Source organism: Otolemur garnettii, unplaced genomic scaffold (assembly GCF_000181295.1).
Source record: "Otolemur garnettii isolate 467f Iridium unplaced genomic scaffold, OtoGar3 scaffold00011, whole genome shotgun sequence".
In the NCBI taxonomy this organism is placed as follows: domain Eukaryota; kingdom Metazoa; phylum Chordata; class Mammalia; order Primates; family Galagidae; genus Otolemur; species Otolemur garnettii.
In genome coordinates, this window is record NW_003852406.1 from 14,992,823 (window position 1) to 15,011,938 (window position 19,116).

General features: G+C 46.3%; 1 protein-coding gene across 1 annotated transcript in view; it reads left to right on the top strand.

Moving 5' to 3' along the window:
- The window catches only part of TLN2 (talin 2), a 251,014-nt gene that overhangs the window by 155,728 nt on the left and 76,170 nt on the right, over window positions 1–19,116 (top strand). Inside the window, exons 31-38 of the mRNA XM_012801797.2 lie at window positions 13–102; window positions 1,881–2,003; window positions 3,278–3,421; window positions 4,803–4,964; window positions 10,781–10,921; window positions 11,333–11,514; window positions 12,923–13,055; window positions 15,909–16,010. Coding sequence (XP_012657251.1) covers window positions 13–102; window positions 1,881–2,003; window positions 3,278–3,421; window positions 4,803–4,964; window positions 10,781–10,921; window positions 11,333–11,514; window positions 12,923–13,055; window positions 15,909–16,010 — 1,077 coding nt within the window. The remainder of the gene's footprint in view (window positions 1–12; window positions 103–1,880; window positions 2,004–3,277; window positions 3,422–4,802; window positions 4,965–10,780; window positions 10,922–11,332; window positions 11,515–12,922; window positions 13,056–15,908; window positions 16,011–19,116) is intronic.

Consider the following 19,116-nt stretch of genomic DNA (forward strand, 5'->3'; position numbering starts at 1 on the left):
CTCCTTCTGTAGACGGTCAAGGGGATGCTGGACAACCCTAATGAACCTGTCAGCGACCTCTCTTACTTTGACTGCATTGAGAGTGTGATGGAAAACTCCAAGGTAAGCCATCGTGTGGTACCTCCGAGTGGGCAGTGCTCCGAGTGGGCAGTGCTCCGTGTGGGGAGGAGTGTGCACGTGCCTTGTGAACACCCGCCTGGCTAAGCCCTTTGCTCAGCAGCCTCTCAAACTTGAGGGTTGTTAAGAATCACCTGGAGGTTTATTAAACACAGATTGCTGGGGCCCTCCCCAGGCTTCTGAGTCTGCAGATGAAATGAGGCTGATACTCCGCAGGCTCCAGGGCTGGTCCCTATGGCCTGGGAAAGGTACTTTGAGAACCACTGCTTATATCGTATCACAGATGGGTCTTAACATGAATCGGTTCATGTGTTTTCTACACCTGGGGCTGAACTGCTATAGGAAATCCTTCAGAGGCCCTGAATTATATAGGGTCCTCTGCTGTGTTCCTTCTGCCATCCTTACCATGTCTTCTCAAGGGCAATGGAAATAGTTTCTTTGGGGAGTGGAGGGGGGGTGAAGTGAAAAAATCTAAGATAATGTAATAGTTTATTATGCCTTACCTCCCCCATCTTAACCACACTCAACAAAATCTTATTCCTTAGTTTTTAATTCAATGGGGGTGACAATGAAGGAAAAAAAGTCTTCTTAAGAGAACAATAATGGGGACAAAAAGCTGTTGAAACTCTGATCTGTGGTGATTGTACCAGTGTCTCATGAGAATGCCTCAAAATCAGAAGGGGAAGCAGAGATGCAAGGGCAGTGACCAGGTACCGGGCTGTTGCAGTCCGGCTCTGTACAGATTGGCTTTGGGGAGACATTGTATTGGTGATGTCAGAAGGTCTCAGTGTGTGTTGGGCTAAGACTAGAATATCCTCTGTCCAGCATCATTTATGGAATTACAGATTATCTAAAGGGAAGGTGTGTATGTTTTACATGCTTGGATTAAAGAGGAATGTGGGATCAGGAAGGAGAGGAAAATATTCTGCATAAAAATTCCTATAGCTTCTTTGCAAGTCCTTCTATAAACTGGATTATTTTGTACATCTAAGAAATTTCTAGACTTATTTCATTTCCCCCTCCGTGATAGCTTATTGGCCAATGCAGAGCTTTGTGTTGGTTCTAGTCATGGCAACGCCATAGTCTCTCCACAAAGGGTTGAACACCCTTCAGTGCCATCACCTGTGACCCTGGAGGACGTGAGCAGTACTGCTGGTACCTGATGTACACATGAAACAGAACACCAGATTTGCAGGGGGTACCCTACCTGTGCCCATGTGACCTTCTATGTGACCTTGACCTCTTCAGGTTGAATTCGAAACACTGAAGTCCTTTTCAGCAGTGATTATAAAGATCTCTGAAGAAAGACATACTAGTGATTTTCAAAACAAGGCAGAGTGCTTGTTTAAGAAACATACTTAACAAAGATATGTTTAAATTTATCGCCAATAAGTAAACAAATGATACCTGGAAGGGTGTGTCTTTTGCTTTCTGTGTGTGACCTCACTTACAGTTCAGTGGATGTGACCTTATATTATGAGAACTTTATCCTGCCCCCATGGGATGCCTTATAGATACTCTACTGTCTGTGTGTGTTAACTATATCGCCTTGGGTGCAGAAAACTTTGGGGTGAAAGGCTTATACTTTCATTATTTATTTCTCTTTATGAACATAAATAGTACAATTTTCTTAAGCCTTGGAGAAAATGACAAATATTATAAATAAGGGGTCCTGAATGTTAAAGTCAGAAGTATAGCCTCCTTTACCCCCTCGTTTTGAAGCAATGCTGGATAGAAAATATCACTGGCCATTTGTTTGATAGGTTCTGGGTGAGTCGATGGCAGGGATTTCACAGAACGCCAAGACCGGGGACCTCCCTGCCTTTGGAGAATGTGTGGGAGTTGCGTCCAAGGCCCTCTGTGGACTGACGGAGGCCGCAGCTCAGGTAAGAGGCTTGTGCTCTGTGCTGGATCCCTGGGGGAGGCACAAGGGGGCCCAAAATTCACCTCTTTCTCTGAGCACCACTATAGAAACTATTGACAAGGCAGCGGCTCTTGTGCTGATGTGGGCATTTAGACCCAGTAAGGGGGCAGTTACCCCCCAGGAGAGAGCATTGGTGGGCCAGGGTAAGGAGGGCAGTGAGACTCACTGCAAACTACAGACCCAGCAGGCAGGCTCAGAGGCCAACCTTTTTTTGTGTGTGTGGTGGTTATTATTTTTGAGGTCCTTATTATAAGTGAGTTGTTTCATGTAGAAAAAATAAGCATGAAATCATTTAAATTTTCTGAGGCTTTAGAATTGCAAAAAGGTTAGTCATGCTCATTTTAGGATCAGAGAAAGAGAACATTGGACACGACCATGCAGAAACGTGACACGGCACGTTCCTTGCCCTGCTTTGACTATGCTGTGCATTTCTAAGGCACACGTCAGCATTTACCTTGAAGGATTTGTCATTTGATGATGATGTGGAACTTTGAAGGTTTTACTGAACCAAAGAGGAACATTCCTAGTCTGGGGGATGAAATTCTCTTTCTTATCCTTCCCTCACCTCTCAGGGGAAATGAATGAAGGTCAGAATTCCTGCTCACCTGTTTATTTTCTCCCAGTTATTTGACTGCCATATCCAAAGGAAGCAAAGGGAAGACCTTCCCGTTACAGCCTCTTGTCCTCGTGGGGACCAAATGCTTTCTATTCTTTTGTTTTCTGAGCCAGCTTACTGAATTACCAAGTTAAGATTTTTTCTGCTGTTGCAAGTATGGCCCGAAATAATAAGGACCCAGTAAGCTCTGAGTTGAGAAACCCTTAGGTAGGGCAGGCTCCAGAGCCAGCTGACTCAGCAGGTCCACACCATCAGTTCGCACCCACTGTTATCTGTCCCTTGTGTCTGCCAGCTAAATAGCCTCGTGCTGGGGCTGGGCAGCCTCATGGTCATAAGATGGCTGCCAGAGCAATCAGGGCTGTGCCGTCCTTGTCTAAGCCCCAGGAAAGTGCTTCTTGAGGCTCTGTTAAGAACAAGGAGACTTTGTTCCCTGGAGCCTGCAGCAAACCCTGCTGGCACGTCAAGCTGGCACAAGCCTGTCTCCCAATAATTGGGGAAAGGGATGAGATTACCCCATTGAGATTACACTAAGGAGTGTCTGAACATAACTGCTGTGTGTGAGGTGGTGACTGTCATCCGCCACAGACGGACTGAGCTGTGGCTTTTCTCCTCCTCTCCAGGCTGCATACCTGGTCGGCATCTCTGATCCAAACAGCCAGGCAGGCCACCAGGGCCTAGTGGACCCCATTCAGTTTGCCAGGGCTAACCAGGCGATCCAGATGGCATGCCAGAACCTGGTGGACCCTGGCAGCAGCCCGTCACAGGTAAGCACAGGGGAGGAGGTGAGGTTTGGGAGTCCTGCAGTGCCTGCAGGTGAGTTGCGGAAGAGTGTGAGAAATTAGGAGAGAATCTTCTGCCAGAGCTAACAAAGCCAGCAAAATGCAGCACTGCAGCTTATCACTGGGTGGGGTATTGCAAAATAGGGTGAAAATGGACACTTCTAGGTGCTTTGAGATGGGGTGCTGAAGGGTGTGTGAGACCACATCTGTCACCTCTCTGGCTCTTAGACTATTGGGCAAAGTTTGGAAAATGCATCATCAGGGTCTGATGACAAGGCCGGGAATATACAAAAGGAGGCACTATGAATTCTCTGGAGGGGGCTGTCAGGGATCACTTCATAGAGATGACAGCAACTGTGCCAGGCCTCAGCGTTGAACTGGAATCTCCAGCACTGAAAGGAACCAGAGAGATGTTTGAAGAATGGACAGTACATGTGACGTTCTGTGACACTTTGCATACCCGAGTGGCACTGGTCACTTACTACAGCAGTGGGTACTAAAAGGAGGAGAAGTGGCTGACATGGGGTGGCAGGGGCAGACTTGTGAGTGACACAGTCACTGTGAACTAAAACAGGGTCCTCAAACAGGCCTGAGAGCTGATGTGTGTCAGCGAACCTGAGATTCCTTACCCCGTCCGGTAAGGCCAAAAGGGTGTTAACAAAATCCGCAAATCAGAGCAGTGGATTGGTGGAGGGGAGGTGGATTAATTAAAGGGGTTGATGGACCTGGAGATTTCTGAGCCACACCCTTCAGGAAGGTGCCAACAGCCCCCTTACAGATGAGGAGGGAGCTGTCATGCTCTGGTGTTCATTTTACTCACCTAGACCTGGTCTCTCCACTTTGGCAGCCGCCATATGCACGTAGCTATTAAGCATCTGAAATGTAGCTAGTCCAAATTGTGATGGACTATAAATATAAAAACCACACTGCATTTCAAAGATGTGGTTTGAAAAAGGATTGTATTAATAGTTGTTTTTAAATGGATTATATGATGAAATATTTTGGATATACTGAGTCGAACAAAATATGTAATTTCTCTTTTTATCTACTTATTTTGAGGTGACTATAAGAAAACTTGCAAGTCTGACCTCCTATCTTGGGGTTGCCAGGTGTAGCTGACTGCATCCCCTGGAGGACTATTGGGGGTCCAGCTCATTCCCACCATTACATCAGCACCTCCTTTCCCGTTCTTTAATTCTCTCTTGCTCAGTATTTCTTGCTCTCTCCTTTCTTGGAGTGACTTTGGGGGTGGCATTATAGAGGCTGTGGCCATGTGAACTGAAGAGGAATCCAGGGCTGGGGACCAGGGCGGAACCCCTGTGCACTGACGTGCAGGATGCCCCCAACTTACCTCCATGCTCTGTAGGTCCTGTCTGCTGCCACCATTGTCGCCAAGCACACCTCGGCCTTGTGCAATGCCTGCCGCATTGCCTCATCCAAGACAGCCAACCCCGTGGCTAAGAGGCACTTTGTCCAGTCTGCCAAGGAAGTCGCCAACAGCACTGCCAACCTGGTGAAGACCATCAAGGTAGGTCGCTAAACTGCAGGCCTTTTTAGTCCCTGTAACTCCTGTTGCTTGGGGAAAACAGGGACAGCATTTAAGCTCTGCTGTCCCAGGGCTTCTGTCTAGTGAAGTTTAACTTCTATGTTTACTGTCATGATTTAGCTCATGGAAGGAGAGTCCCTTAATAATAGAAACATTCATTATGAAAAACCCAGCAGCCTTAGTCTGTACTAGCTTTCTAAGTGGTGTGGAGAGGGTCTCCCCAGATTCTGTACTTGAGGAGCTTAGGGACAGAAATCTGGTTGGAAGAGGCTGGTTATGGGGCCTCTCTTGGCACTGTGCTTGAGCAGCAACCAAACTGTTTTTGCTTAAATTGTCTGTTTCCTTGGGGTGGTTTTGAGTGGGCTGGTAGAGAGGGCTCTGCCGTTGTTGCTGGATGTTTCTGGAGTAAGCAAGTAGATAGAGGGAAGAGGGAATGGGAAATTGTAGAAAAATTGCTTTAAAGAAGTCGCTTTATTGTCTCCTGTGATATTCTGTTTATAGCTTTTAAAAACTGTAAATAGAATGGAGAGTCAACTTTTAAAAACAGAGCATTCCATATGTATTAGAAGTTCATCTTTGTGTTAAAATCCATGGGCACGGCTGGGGGCAAGTTTCGCTCTCAAGGAGGGAAATGAAGTGGCTGAGCTGTTGCACTTGTAGGTGAGTGCTGAGGCCGCAAACAGTCTGCCCTCAGTGGGGACCCAGCAGGCAGCAGGCAGCTGACCTTGTGGGAAAACAGCCCTAGACTGGACAGCAGACCACAGGCATAACCTCCCCCCCATCATCTCCCCCAAACTCCAGCCTTCAAAGGAGCGTTGACATGGAGGCAAGGTACCAGTTCTGGGCAAACGTGAAGGGAAGAACACCGGCAGCGCTAAGACTTTTGATTTAAGGGTTTTCAGATTCGTTCTGAAGGTAGCGGGATTTGCTTTGTTGCTGGGACAAGTCCTAAAGCAACAGGACATTTTCCAGTTCTCTCCAGAGGATAGGACACGAGGCACGTCATTGTCCTTTTCACAGCAGCCCACGGGGTGAGCCAAGCAGAGGCAGAAGGCAAAAACATGAGCCCAGGAGCAGTTGGAAGCTGGCTGGGGAGAGCACGGGGCACTTAACCCCGGTCAGCAATTTCTTAACTGTTTAAACAAAGAATCTTTTTAAAAATGAACAAACAGAAAAGAACCCCACCTATTTTTGAAGGCAGTAAAAAGCTAGGTTGAAAATGAATTCAGTAAATTACAGCCAGTTCCCATATGCCCCGTGATCCTAGTGGCAGCTCCCCTCAGTTGCCATCAGAGTCCATGGCATTAGCAATAAACAAAGCCTGCTTTTTTAAAATGTTTATTTTTATGTTTTGTATACATGCCTCACTGAGGCTATGCTTACCCCCATTTCCCACATGGGAAACTGAGACACAAAGAAGTGAAGTCACTTTCCCAAGGTGACTCACTCAGTACATGGTGGGTCAGAATTCAAACCCAGGCCCCAGGGCCCCTGCTCCCAGCCCTGCATGCTGTTCAGCTCTTTGGGATGGAGAGTCTTATTCATCTCTGAGGCCTAGGAAGAAAGACCTTGCTGTTTGCAGGCCTTGGGTATAAGTGTGGGGGAGGCGGGGATGGAGAAAGCAATGTAGTTGACAGCAGTGACATCATGCTTGGTTGCTGCGCAATTAGCAATTAACATATCTCTGTTAAGGACAATCTTTTCTGAGCATTAGAAAACAGATTACATTTAGATGTCCCAAAAGAAGAAAAGGAAAGAACTCTTTCTTTATTCCATAGAAGTTCCTGGAGCCCTTTCTTCTTCTGCCTCCTTCTTGGTTTTAAATCCTGACCTATCTCTATATAAAGCTTCTCTGTTAAGATCTTGTGTTCTTTTCAGATTCTTCTCAGTGTCATACCGCCTTTGCTGGTCTCTGCAGCAAACATGAGGTCTTGTGATGGCCTAAAAGATAGGTAGAAACATCAGAGGAGGAATGTAGAGGTGTTGTGATGTGGAGGAGATACAGGCCTCTGTCTCCAGGGAGCGCCCTGGGAACCAGTAGCCGTGCAGAGGAAGAGAAGTGGGCATAGGATCCCTCAACATTTTGTTTTGCAACTCCCACTGCATGGTAGAGTGTGCTGGGGAGAGAAGAGCTTCGTTTTTGTTTGTTTGTTTTAATTTACTAACAGGAAGATGGTAAAGGTCATTTCACTGCAGCACATGGTACTAGATGCTGAATAGATTTCCTGTTTGGAGGGATGGTTGAGTATTCTGTCAAACAAAAAGAAGTGAATATTTAATTCCCTAAGTGTTTAAGACAGCTGCCCTCCTAGTGGCCTTTTCCTCTTTTATGCCTCTTGGTGCTGTTTCTTAACTGTGTTAGGCCAACCCTAACCCAACTGCTACACCCTTTTAGTTGTGAAGCAGGGAGGGGTGCAGATTACCTCCTGGTGGCTTATCAACACCCATGTAGAATGTGTGCACCCCGGATCTCAGAGCCCTACGGATGGCATTCTTTAGAATCCCAAAGCCCAGCTCCCCAGAACCCAGCTCTGCATCCATACTGCCTGCCAGGCATTGCTGTGAGTGCCAGGCTGGGTAGGGGGACACCCACCCCAACCATGGCTGCCTATACTGTCACCAGCTTTTCTGTCCTCAGGCAGTGCATTACCTAGTCTTGAATCAGATGTGTGGAATGGAATGTTATTTTAAATGTGTAGTCACTCAGGTTTGGGTGCCAAGTAGAAATTATGCAACACCAGCGTTTGTTTTTCTGAGAAGTTGAAGTTTGGCCTTGCCCCTCGCAGCGAAGTTAAAACCCAGGGTTTTGCCTTTGAGCACTTCCAGTGTGTGCCACAGACACCCGATCCAGCTGTCTTTAATCGAATTTGACTTGGCTGTAAGTATGTTTTCTCGGTCAGCCTTATGTTTGGGTTGGTAAAGTTGGTTTCTTCAGAAGGAAAAGGAGAAAAAAAAAAAAAACCTCTGGCTTTTTGCTCCTTGTTCTTACTGCCTTTTGTCTAAGGCCAGTAGGGGAGAAGGGAGCCAGGAGTCTTGGGTTCTGGTGTGAGGCACGCCAGTAAGTAGCCGGCGACTTGGGCTCCCGTCACTTTCCGGGTGCTTGTTTTATCATCTGGAAAATGGGAGGTTTAGGACTGAATTATCTTTCGGGTGCCTTCTAACCCCCAGAGTCCATATTAATCTTTAATTTTGTGCATACAGAGAAGTTGTTTCTCCCAGATCTCTGTTAGATTTTGCTAAGGGAGAACCCTCAGGACAGGGGCTGGGAGTGCCCAGTCTTGAGGGGCCTAGACTTGCAGGTAAATAAATTTACCCTTCCGCCATCATGGCTGGTGTCCTGGACGTTATGTGGCATGGAAACTCTCATGCCCGCCTGAAATGCCAACCTTGGGCAGCTTTGAGTATTTGGCAGACCTGAGTGGCTCAGCCTTACCCGGTGGAAGCAGAATTCAGAATTAAATTAGTATCCACACAAACCAGGCTTTCTGATGTCAAATGCCTTTTTTTTTTTTTTTTTGAGGAAATAACTTTTCCTTTTTGAGAGTAAAAAAAAATGTGATTGATGGAGTTTGCCATTCTAGTCTTTGTTATTCAAGGCCCTGTCCTGTGAATAGCACTGGGCCACGTGATATCTGATTTCCAGCCTTATGCTAAAAAAAAAATAAATAAACAAAACCCTTTCTTTGCTCTACTAGTGCAATAGGTGAAACTGCCACTCCTTGAGATTCACCTTGAGTAGTCATGTTTCAGCTTGAATAAGTGCAGCCAAGGCTGGTGGCTTGGTCATGGTCAGATACCGTTTCCCTAATAGCCTGAGAGGTCTGTGGGAGTAGAAAAGAGGAAAGGACAAGGAAGATGTAGGAAGCAGGAAGGGTGAGCAGCACCCAGAGACAGCTCAGCATCTCCCGTTGGGCTGGCAGCTGCGTCTTCCTAGCTGTAGGGGGATGACTACCAGAGGCCACACAGCTGGTGGGGTTGGGGCCAGAATTCCTTGGACTCCAAAGTCCACTCTTAAATCAGCTTTCTTGTTTGCCTGTGCTGGGGCCACTTGTGTCAGGGTCCTGGTAGGTGGTCCCCACCCCACATCCCACTGGTATTCCCAGATTGCTCTGAAGTCTGGTAGATCCCAGCCTCCAGAAGTCTGCAATGTAAATGGTGCAGCAAGACCAGAGTGCCAGCGATATTAGTATAAATCAGTGTTGCCCAGTGCATTAAGTGACAGTGAGAAATAAGGCGGTGTGTGTGAGCAAGAAGTAGCAGGCACTCAGGGTTTCCTTGGAACCTGGAAGAGTGTCAGAATGCTGAGGGGAGGGGAGAGGAGGGGAGAGGAGGGGAGGGTCAGTGCCTGTCTGGTGGGGGAGGGCATGTGCCGAGGTGAGCCAGGCACCATATCTGCAAGCAAATTAGCTGGGCCCATGGGAATTCCTCTGGAAATATTAGCTTCGTGGATGTGTAATTATTATCCCAAGCTGCCAAGGCTTGATTGGAATGTAGTTGTTATTCAGAAATCGCCTTCATACCCACAGTGGTGCCTGCTGCCTCTGGCCTTACTGAAAACCAGAAACGCTCCCATCTCGGATCCCATTTATTTCGTTATACCAGGGCCCCTAGTTTTCTTCTTAATTGTCTAAATTGGCTTTATATATTGCTCATAAGGGTTAAATTAAAAGTTTAATTGATCATTTAACAAGGAAATTTACTTTCTTCTGCAAACATAATTGCCTTCTCAAAGGTAGCCTGCCCCCCGGGAGGCAGAAATGCTGTCCCTGGGTCATGGGTCATAGGTTCTTACAGTCTTGTTCTTAAGAAAAGCTGCAGTCCAGGGTTGGGGAACCTCGAATCCCAGTGTTAACACTTTGTGAGGCAGCCTGGCGTGGGTCACAGGCCACATTCCTGGATTCTTAACCATCCAGGCCATTAATCAGCAGTGAAACTGATCACTTACTGCCATTGTATTATTTGCTACTAATTTTTTTTTTTTACTTTGGGAGGGAATAGACTAGGAGCAGTGGTAGAAAAATGGTTCTGGGTGCCAATGACATGCTGTTTCTTAATATGGCTGTAGTTACGCAGTCTCACCTGCTCCAGAGAGTACCCTGGCTTCTGACACCCTAGAGCAGTTCCTCTTGGTTTTGTACTTTGCACACATAGAATTGTACCTCAAGTACCCTTTCTTTGTCTGGCCTCTTTAATTCAATACCCATTATGTTTGTGAGATTTGTCCATATGGTGGGAGGAGTTCTAGTGGACTTCTAGGGACTCCATGGTGTTCATTTGGAAATGGTATCATGCCAGGTCTGCGTCCATCAGTCATTTAGGAACATCCAGGTGAGACTTCGACAAAGTTCAGAGTGCCCCACAATCTTAAAGTATTTTTTTTTGTTTGGGAGGGAACAGATTTAATTCCAATGAAAATGGGGAAAAGGAACCCAAGGATTGTACTCGCCAAAGTGGGGTTAGAGTGGGTTGGCTGCCAGGTCAGGCACTGCAGCCCGCAGGAGTGAGTGAGCGGTAAGAAACTGTGTGATGCTGCATCTCTGTTTTATGTGAGCAGGACGTCAACTAACCCTGTGGTCAGCGGTCCTGAAAGCTCCATGCTCAGCTTTATTTCTTATGGTTGCTAACTGGGCGCTCTGCTCAGCAGCGGGGGTCTCTGTCATTCCTTGCTTGTTGTTTAAGAAGTCCCCTGACATTTTCAGCGTTCCCATTGAACTCCCTCTCTTCACCAGCCACTGAGCACCGTGGTTTGGGGTAATTGTGTGCTATTCAGTGGGGTAACATCTGTTTTCTCCCATCAGGCCCTGGATGGGGATTTCTCTGAAGACAACCGCAATAAATGTCGCATTGCCACTGCGCCCCTGATTGAAGCCGTGGAGAACCTGACAGCATTCGCATCAAACCCTGAGTTTGTCAGCATTCCTGCCCAGATCAGCTCCGAGGTGGGGAGGTTTGCAGCAAAGATAATACTAGTTTTGTGTGGCATTGGAGGAATGTGAAAAGTTAAATTTCCAAAAGCACTCCCTCTGTCACTATGTAGGGTACTGTACTGTTACCGATGATGTTACATGTACTGAGTTAATGAAATTCAGTGACTGCACATCTCTTGAGAGATATCTTATATCTAGAAGACAATCTGTCTGCATAAGTTGGGGCCTGATTGTTTCATGAGATGCATCACACTCAATAGATGCTATTAAAGGAGCAAACACAGACTGAGTTTCCCACTCGCCCTCTGTCTCCTTCCATAGGGCAGAGGTGGTAACTTCGTAAAGAACAGGACCTTCCAGGGCCCACCTTATTCACTCCCGTCTGCACACCCTGACCTTGATCCCTCTGCTGTTTGGTCTCAGGGCTCCCAGGCGCAGGAACCAATCCTGGTCTCAGCCAAGACCATGCTGGAGAGCTCATCATACCTCATTCGCACTGCACGCTCTCTGGCCATCAACCCTAAAGATCCGCCCACCTGGTCTGTGCTGGCCGGACACTCCCATACTGTGTCTGACTCCATCAAGAGTCTCATCACATCTATCAGGTCAGTTTCCCATCTGGAGATCGGTACCAGCGTGCATCTGAACAGGGCAGGAGGAGAAAAAGCCCACTAGGCTTTTTACTTGATAGTAATGTTGTTCATTGTTGTCAGCTTTTTGTTTATCTCTTATCTCTGCAGAACCAACATTACCTGTTATAATAGCTAACTTAAACACTTCCAGTACACCAGACATTGTGTTTTTTTTTCTTTTTTTGGACACAGAGTCTCGCTTTGTCACCCTTGGTAGAATGCCATGGCTCTCTACCACAGCGCACAGCAACCTCAAACTCTTCGGGTTAAGTGATTCTCTTGCCTCAGCCTCCCAAGTAGCTGGGACTGCAGGCACCCACTACAATGCCCAGCTATTTTTAGAGATGAGGTCTCACTCTGGCTCAGACCAGTCTCGAACCTATGAGCTCAGGCAATCCACTCGTCTCAGCCTCCCTGAATGCTAGCATTATAGGTGTGAGCCACTGTGCCCGGCCCCCAGACGTTGTTCTGAGCATTTTACTTATATACTTTATATGAACATCACAGCAGTCTTCTAAGGTAGATACCGCCCTTGCTTCCATTGCACTAATGAAAAACTATTGGAAGAAAGGATTTAAGTAACATTCCCAAGGTCACCTCCAGGCACAGTGGCTCTAGTTGCAGTCGTTCTAATTATTGTTCCACATTGAACCTGGGACTTAGGCAAAGAGCACCATTGTCTTTTTGGCAAGATTTGGCATGACCTTTGGTGTGCTAATAAGACAGACTATTCTAAGCCCGTAGTAACTGGGCAACTCTGACTTCCTTAGTGATATATCTTCCTTAGTAGGAGCCTGAAAAAACATCCCTGAGTAGATACGACATTTCTGAAGTTGACCAAAGTTAATATCCCACCATATGAAATGCATCTCTTTCCTTAGTTATATTTTGCCTCCCAGTTGCTCTTGAAGCTCAGAACCACAATCAGCTTTCTTTCATAATGCCCTGCAAAGAAAAACCCACTATATATTCTAAGTCCTCCTGTAGTCCAGGACTTTGAGAGTAGTATGCAACATAGAAAACACAGAATGTTTATACTGGAAATAGTTCGGACCATTTTTTCCAAACAAGTCCTGTGCTTAAGCCAGAGAATGGAGAACCCAAAGTCCAAATTGTTTCCTTTGCAGTCTCCTGGCATTAGCCTGTGATGGAGGGGAGTGCCATGTCCTTTCTGTCAGAAATAAGAATTCTCTAAAGTGTTAAATTCAGAAATGCACGGGCTGTGCCTCAAGGCATTACCAGCCAAGTATATCAGTATCCTTAAATGAGGTGATGGAGTGCAGGAGGGCGTAGACAGGGGCTCCTGGCCTACCAAGGCTGGGACAGCTTGTGGCACTTGAGCCCCATGGAGCCTGTGTTTGACATGCACTGTCCCTTCTAGGGACAAGGCCCCTGGACAGAGGGAATGTGACTACTCCATCGATGGCATCAACAGGTGCATCCGAGACATTGAGCAGGCCTCCCTGGCCGCCGTCAGCCAGAGCCTGGCCACACGGGATGACATCTCGGTAGAGGTAAGCTGGGGCTCCACGGCATCAGGCTTTTCAGATTGAGGGAGTGGGGCCAAAATAGCTCTGATGCTATTGTGTTACCAATTAGACAACCTGCCCTGTGGAACCAACGTGGGAACTTAATGAAGAGGGCACAGCAGATGCTGAAAGAAGGATGGCTTGGGGAAGGAATGTACATACTACTGGGGTGGAAAGGTCAAATGTGACCGAAACTTGGGGAACAATATCAATATCAGGGGTAGATGGGATTATTGTGTTCATTTTTAGCACATCAGTAGAGCAGACCTAAGCATGTGAATTTTTGAGTGTTTCTCTTTTGTATTTTACCAATACCCTTTTTGGTTTATGGGCAAATTCACCAGTAAACTCTAATGCATTTGGTGCATTCAAAGATACAGAATTATCTCCTAAGTTATTCACCATCTAGCATTTGAGGAACCTAAGTTTTCTATTATTAAATTAAAGCCACTATGCTCGCTCTTGCTGACTTTTTCAGAGTTTAGAATAGAATTTTATGCTGTTTTCCTTTGGGTGTTTTCTAGTACGTGTCCAAAGTCTGTTTCAGAACTTCTTTCTCTGAAGTTATTATTATTATTATTTGCATTTTTTTTCTCCGTGGCTGGGTTTGAACCTACCACCTTTGGTCTATGTGGGCGGCGCCTTACCCCTTTGAACCAGAGGTGCCGCCCTTAGAACTTCTTTCTCTATTGAAAGCAAGTGCCTGATGCTCAGAGGTGCATAAGAAATATGCGTGGTCTGCTTACTGATGTTGACCCTCCTGCCCCTGAGTTCATGGACAATGAGCTTCAGGCTCCGAGTTGGTATCCTTCGTTTTTATAAACAGAGTGATCTGTTTCACTCCAGCTTTACCCCCAATTTTCTCTCTCTTTTTTCCAAATTTCAGATTAATATCAGGGTACAGATGATTAGGTTACGTTGTTCACGTGTGTCAGGTAGAGTCCCAGTTGTACTTGTGTCCTTCCCCCAGGAGGTGTGCCGTAGACCCCTACATTGTGCCGTTAGGGGAGAGCTCACCAATCCCCCTCCCTCCTTCCTTCTCCCCCCTCCCCAACTTGAGTTTAATTGTGTTTTTCTCTTGTATGGTGTGTATTTGTTCATCTACTGGTTTCATATTAGTGTTCGGTACATTTCCATACCCCCAAATTTCAAAAAAAGAAAGAAGTGTATTCTCATCCTGTATGGAGTGCTAGAATTATTCTTTTTAACCTGTTATTAAAGTATCTGCATACAGATATGTGCATATAAGTGTACCGCTTGCAAGCATGCCATTAACCAGCTCCCAGATCAAGAAGCAGAGATGACCAGCACCTCCAAAGTGTGCCTCTCGTGCCTCCCTGCTTTTACCATTACTTTATACCCAAAGTATATCCTCCGTGTGCCTCACTAGGAAAAAATTCTTCTCCTTTAACTGCATGTGCTCGTTAATCATACCATATTTAATCTAATAAGCATCCATCATAAACAGCATTGCTGGAATATTCCTACCTTCTTGACTATAAGCATATTACAAATGTGAAGATGATAAGTAATTAACTAAATAAAATCTCCTTGGACTTCTTAGAAGTTTCTCTTCACCACTCCTATCTCTCTTTTTCCTTTTTTTCCCCAGGATTTTGTTTTCAAGTTTGCCTGTTAGGCTACTCCTCTCATGAAAGAAAGTGCCCCAAACCCCTAGCCCTGGCATCCTCAAACTATAGCCCTCAGGCCACATGCAGCCTTACCTAGAACATTTATCCAGCCAGCCAGGTGTTTTTGCTGCCGCTGCCTGTCCTGCTTAGCAGCTGACTCCTCCTGGGGCCCACAGTCTGGCCCTCCAATGGTCTGAGGGACAGTGAACTGGACCCCTGTTTAAAAAGTTTGAGGACCCCTGCCCTAGCCCATATGTAGCATTGTTTTGTAGGAAAGTACAAAAGGCAAGAGTCTGATTTCTGATGAACAGGACATCGCCACTTTGTCAGAGATTGCCTAATTCCATGCTGGAGAATGTCCAGTGTTCTGATCTGTTAATTCTGAATCTGTCAAGCGAAGCTCCCATGAATAGTTCTCAAAGGGATCTGATCTTCACTGACCCTGGTTAATCATCTCCGCCTTTGAATTTCCCAACCCCTCATACTCCTAGAATCGTCTAGATATCTTGCTGTGTCTCTTTACAGCATGATTCAATTCTTCGGGAGTAGAGAGATTAAACCATCAAACCTGAGAAGAAATGCTTTGAGAGTAGCGTTTTTAATATTGCATGCACACCACAAAATGCAGCGGCCTCTGAGAGTCTGAGCTGGGCTCAGGGCTTCTCACTTAGCATTTTCCCTAAAATGCATCGTTTGGGAAGCAGTTCTGTTTTCAAAGAACTTATTTCATTTTTACATCATTCTCCCTTCTTAAGGGGTTATTAGTTCTGCCAACAGGGTGACCCACATTCTCCCTCACTGTTAGCTGTCTCCATTGGGATGAAATTGCCTTTCCTTCCTGGAAGGGACGGGTCATCGGCATGTCTGGTAATCGTGCTGAATAACAGGAAGTAAAGATACTAGTAGCATCAGTTGTCAGAGTTGGCATGTTGTTAGGAGTGAGAAGCTGGTAGGAAGGGTGTGTCTCAGGCTCACCTCTTTCTTGGGAGCAACAGTAGAGGGGTCCAGCCATGGGGCACTAAGACATCATAGAGGAGGGCAAGGAGCCATGGGTTGATGGCATGCACCCAGGCATTTGGATAGACATTTCATGTGATCCCCCCCATCCTGTATACAGACACATGGGACCTTCAGGTGTCCTTTTTGAATCACTGCAGCTCCGCGAGGAGCTGTCGTGGGATGAACTTGATAACTCTCTCCTCCTCAGGCCCTCCAGGAGCAGCTGACCTCAGTGGTCCAGGAAATCGGGCACCTTATCGATCCCATTGCCACCGCAGCTCGGGGAGAAGCAGCTCAGCTGGGACATAAGGTAACAGGCTTCAGAAGGATCCTGCTGAGGGCATGTATGCATCCACGAGAGAGGATTTGATTAACCCTAAAGCCTGTGGGGCCAAGCACTATGCCCAGGTCCAGTGCTGGCTTCAGGGGCAAGAAATAGCACCAAGCCTCCCTCCGACATCTCCTCCAAAAATGATCACTTCAGAATCTGTTTTCACCTAGAATTGAGATGAAAACCACAGTGAAATTTTCCTGGTTGTGGTCAGACTTCAGCTGACTTGCCATTTACAGTCACAAGTTGGTTTTGGCCTTTGCTGAAATAATTCAGAGACTGATGCTGACCCTCCTCACCTTTTCTCCCTGGCTGGCCGACTGGCCTCATTCTGGTGTGTTTAAGGGCACGTTATTCTTCTGTGGCTTCTAATATAGTGGCTTTTCTTCTGTGGATGAGGCCAAGCAGACCCCACTCTGTACAACCAAATCCTCCTTAGGCGGCCACTCCAGAAGGGCTATTCAGTTGGAGGTTCATGGCCACGTTGTTTTAAGTGTGAATGATGTTCGGCCTCTTTGGAGGTGATTTCGCAAATCCTTCAAGGAGAGTTGGCTTGTCATGTGGCCCGTGTCTCAGCAGGAAAGGGCCAGAAATTGGGTTACGAACAACCTTGGGGTTCCTCAGCATTTCATCAGCATAGCTGTCAGGATTGATGTTCACGTGAAGAAATGCAGTATCTAATATCTTCCCTGTAGGTATTGATTTTAGAAAATCAATATTCTTGCTTTTTCAAATTACAGAATAGCTTAAGGGCCTATTAACCTCCCCATGGCTGCTAAAGTGGGAAGGGTTTTGAGATTTTAAAATAGCCAGTGTCTCTGCCTTTTCAAGTGTACCAAATCTTGTCTTTTATTGAGTTTCTTTATATAGTAATCAGAAAAGGGCTTGCCACCTGAGTGAAGAGGTTTGCGGGAGCAGAGGGTTGGTGTTGGAGGCAAGCACCACTGCCCTTTTTAGGGAAACTAAGTTTAGCCGAGAAGCTGAACCATTGTTTCAGCAGTTGCCTTTGAGGCCATTAGAAATTTTGTAAGACAATATTTCGGGACATCTTTAGAGGGCAATACTGCCTCTGCAGATACTATGTTAGTGTACAAGATGAATTCCTAAGTGGTTAGCATTAAAAGAAACATAAAACTATGTTTATGTCACTTGACTTAAAAATGTGCTCTTAGCCCTTGGGCTGAAAGAGTCTCTTTCTAAAGGAGAGTTGTGGACACGGGCTACCTGTAGCCTCTCTCTGGAGGGCTGAGGGTTACCACATGGTTTCCACTGCTTCCTTATGGTGCTTACAGGGGTGGGGGGTGTCCCAGATAGCACCTGGGTAAGCACCATGATAAGAGGTGCAACTTCTCAGACCCTAACTGTGCTGTTTTCTGTGGCTTAGAACAACAGAAACTTATTCTCTCACAGTTTGGGAGGCTAGAGTTCAAAATGAAGGTGCTGGTGGGGTCATGCTCCCTTTGGGGGACATGGAGAGGGTTCTCTGGAGAATCTGTTCTTTGCCTCTGGCATCTTTTTCCTGGTGCTCTGTGACCAGCATCCCAGTCTCTGCCTCTGTGATCACATTTTGGGTCTCTTCTTCTGTCTCTGATGTGGGCACTTATCGTTGGGCTTAAAGCCCATCCAGGTACTCGAGAATGATCTCATTTCAAGATCCTTAACTTAAATATCTCTGCAAATACCCTTTTGCCCATTCAGATCACATTCTCTAGTTCAGAGATTCAGCCCACTATGCCACCCTCGCCCAAGAGAATGACCATCATAGGCCAGATACTCAAAATTCTGTATTATTTGAAATTACATGCTAACCCAAGTGAGGATGTTTCCTGTTCTATCATGTCTCTCCGTAACAAAAGGTATAAAAGTCCTTGCCAAGCTCCCTAAATTCAGGGAAAAGCACATCCCTCCAAAAACCTGTGCCTATGATAAGCAGTAGCAGCAGGTGGCATTTATTGATTGCTAACAATATGGCAGTTATTATGATAAGTTTCATTTTATCCTCCTAACCATCCTGATGAGCTTGGTGTTATTATTAATCCCCATCTTGCAGATGAGGAAACTGAAGTTTAGAATTAGGAAGTAGTTTGCTGAGGACTGAATCAGAGGAGATTCAAACCCACTGACTCTGAAGCTAGAACTGAATTTCTTCATCATTGAGCCACATGGGCTCCACAGGGAAGCTGGGCTCTAGTTCAGTTATTATACTTAACTGCTGTCAGCACACAGCAGCCCTGGACATTTGGCAGTTGCAATGATGAAGTACAAGTTTAAAATGATAATAGTAACCTAGAAAACTTGTGAGATTCTAATGCATTCAATATTTCCACTCCTTCTTTAGTTCATAAAGGTCCCACCCTATGCCCTGACCACCCATCAGTGCCCCATGCCATGTGGTGGCAACACCAATGCCCTTCTGGGGAAAGGGATGAAATCAGAAGCAAGTATGTGTGGCTGCTGCCTGAGGTCGCTCTGGCTGGACCCTACACAGAGGTGTATGGCCGAAGCTCAGAGCAGGGGCTGCAATCCAGCCTGTGCTCTGCTCACCAAGCCATGTGCCCTGGTGTTGGGCAAGTGTGCCCAGAGGACCTCTTTAAAATTCACACAAAGGCACCCTTAGGGCCAAGAACAGGCATGCTCCTGCACTTTGAAACCTATCTGTACCAGTTCCTAGTGAGGATAACAGAGGAAAAGTCTGTTTATTGCTGACTGATAGTCTCACTATTGGCCGTAGCGAAGTTTTCTTTTATCGACACCCCTTCAGCTTGCCCCAGCCACCACCACCCTCATGATCCCCCCACCCCTCACTTTGTTTCTGGCCCAGGGGTTGCTCTTGGGCAATGGTCTTCCTGCCTATAGCTCCACAACACATACTCCTTCCACGTGACGGAAAGAAGCATTCAGGGAGTTGCTGGCTAAAGGTCTGGACCTAAACACCCTTGTTGGGTGTGATCATGCCACTGGGTTTTATATGAACGGGGGTAGATTCTGGTATCTAAAGCAAATACACCAAAATGTTAAAATCTGATATTCTGGGTGCTAGGCGTAGGGGAGTTATTGTATTCTTTTCAGGCTTTATTTTAAATAG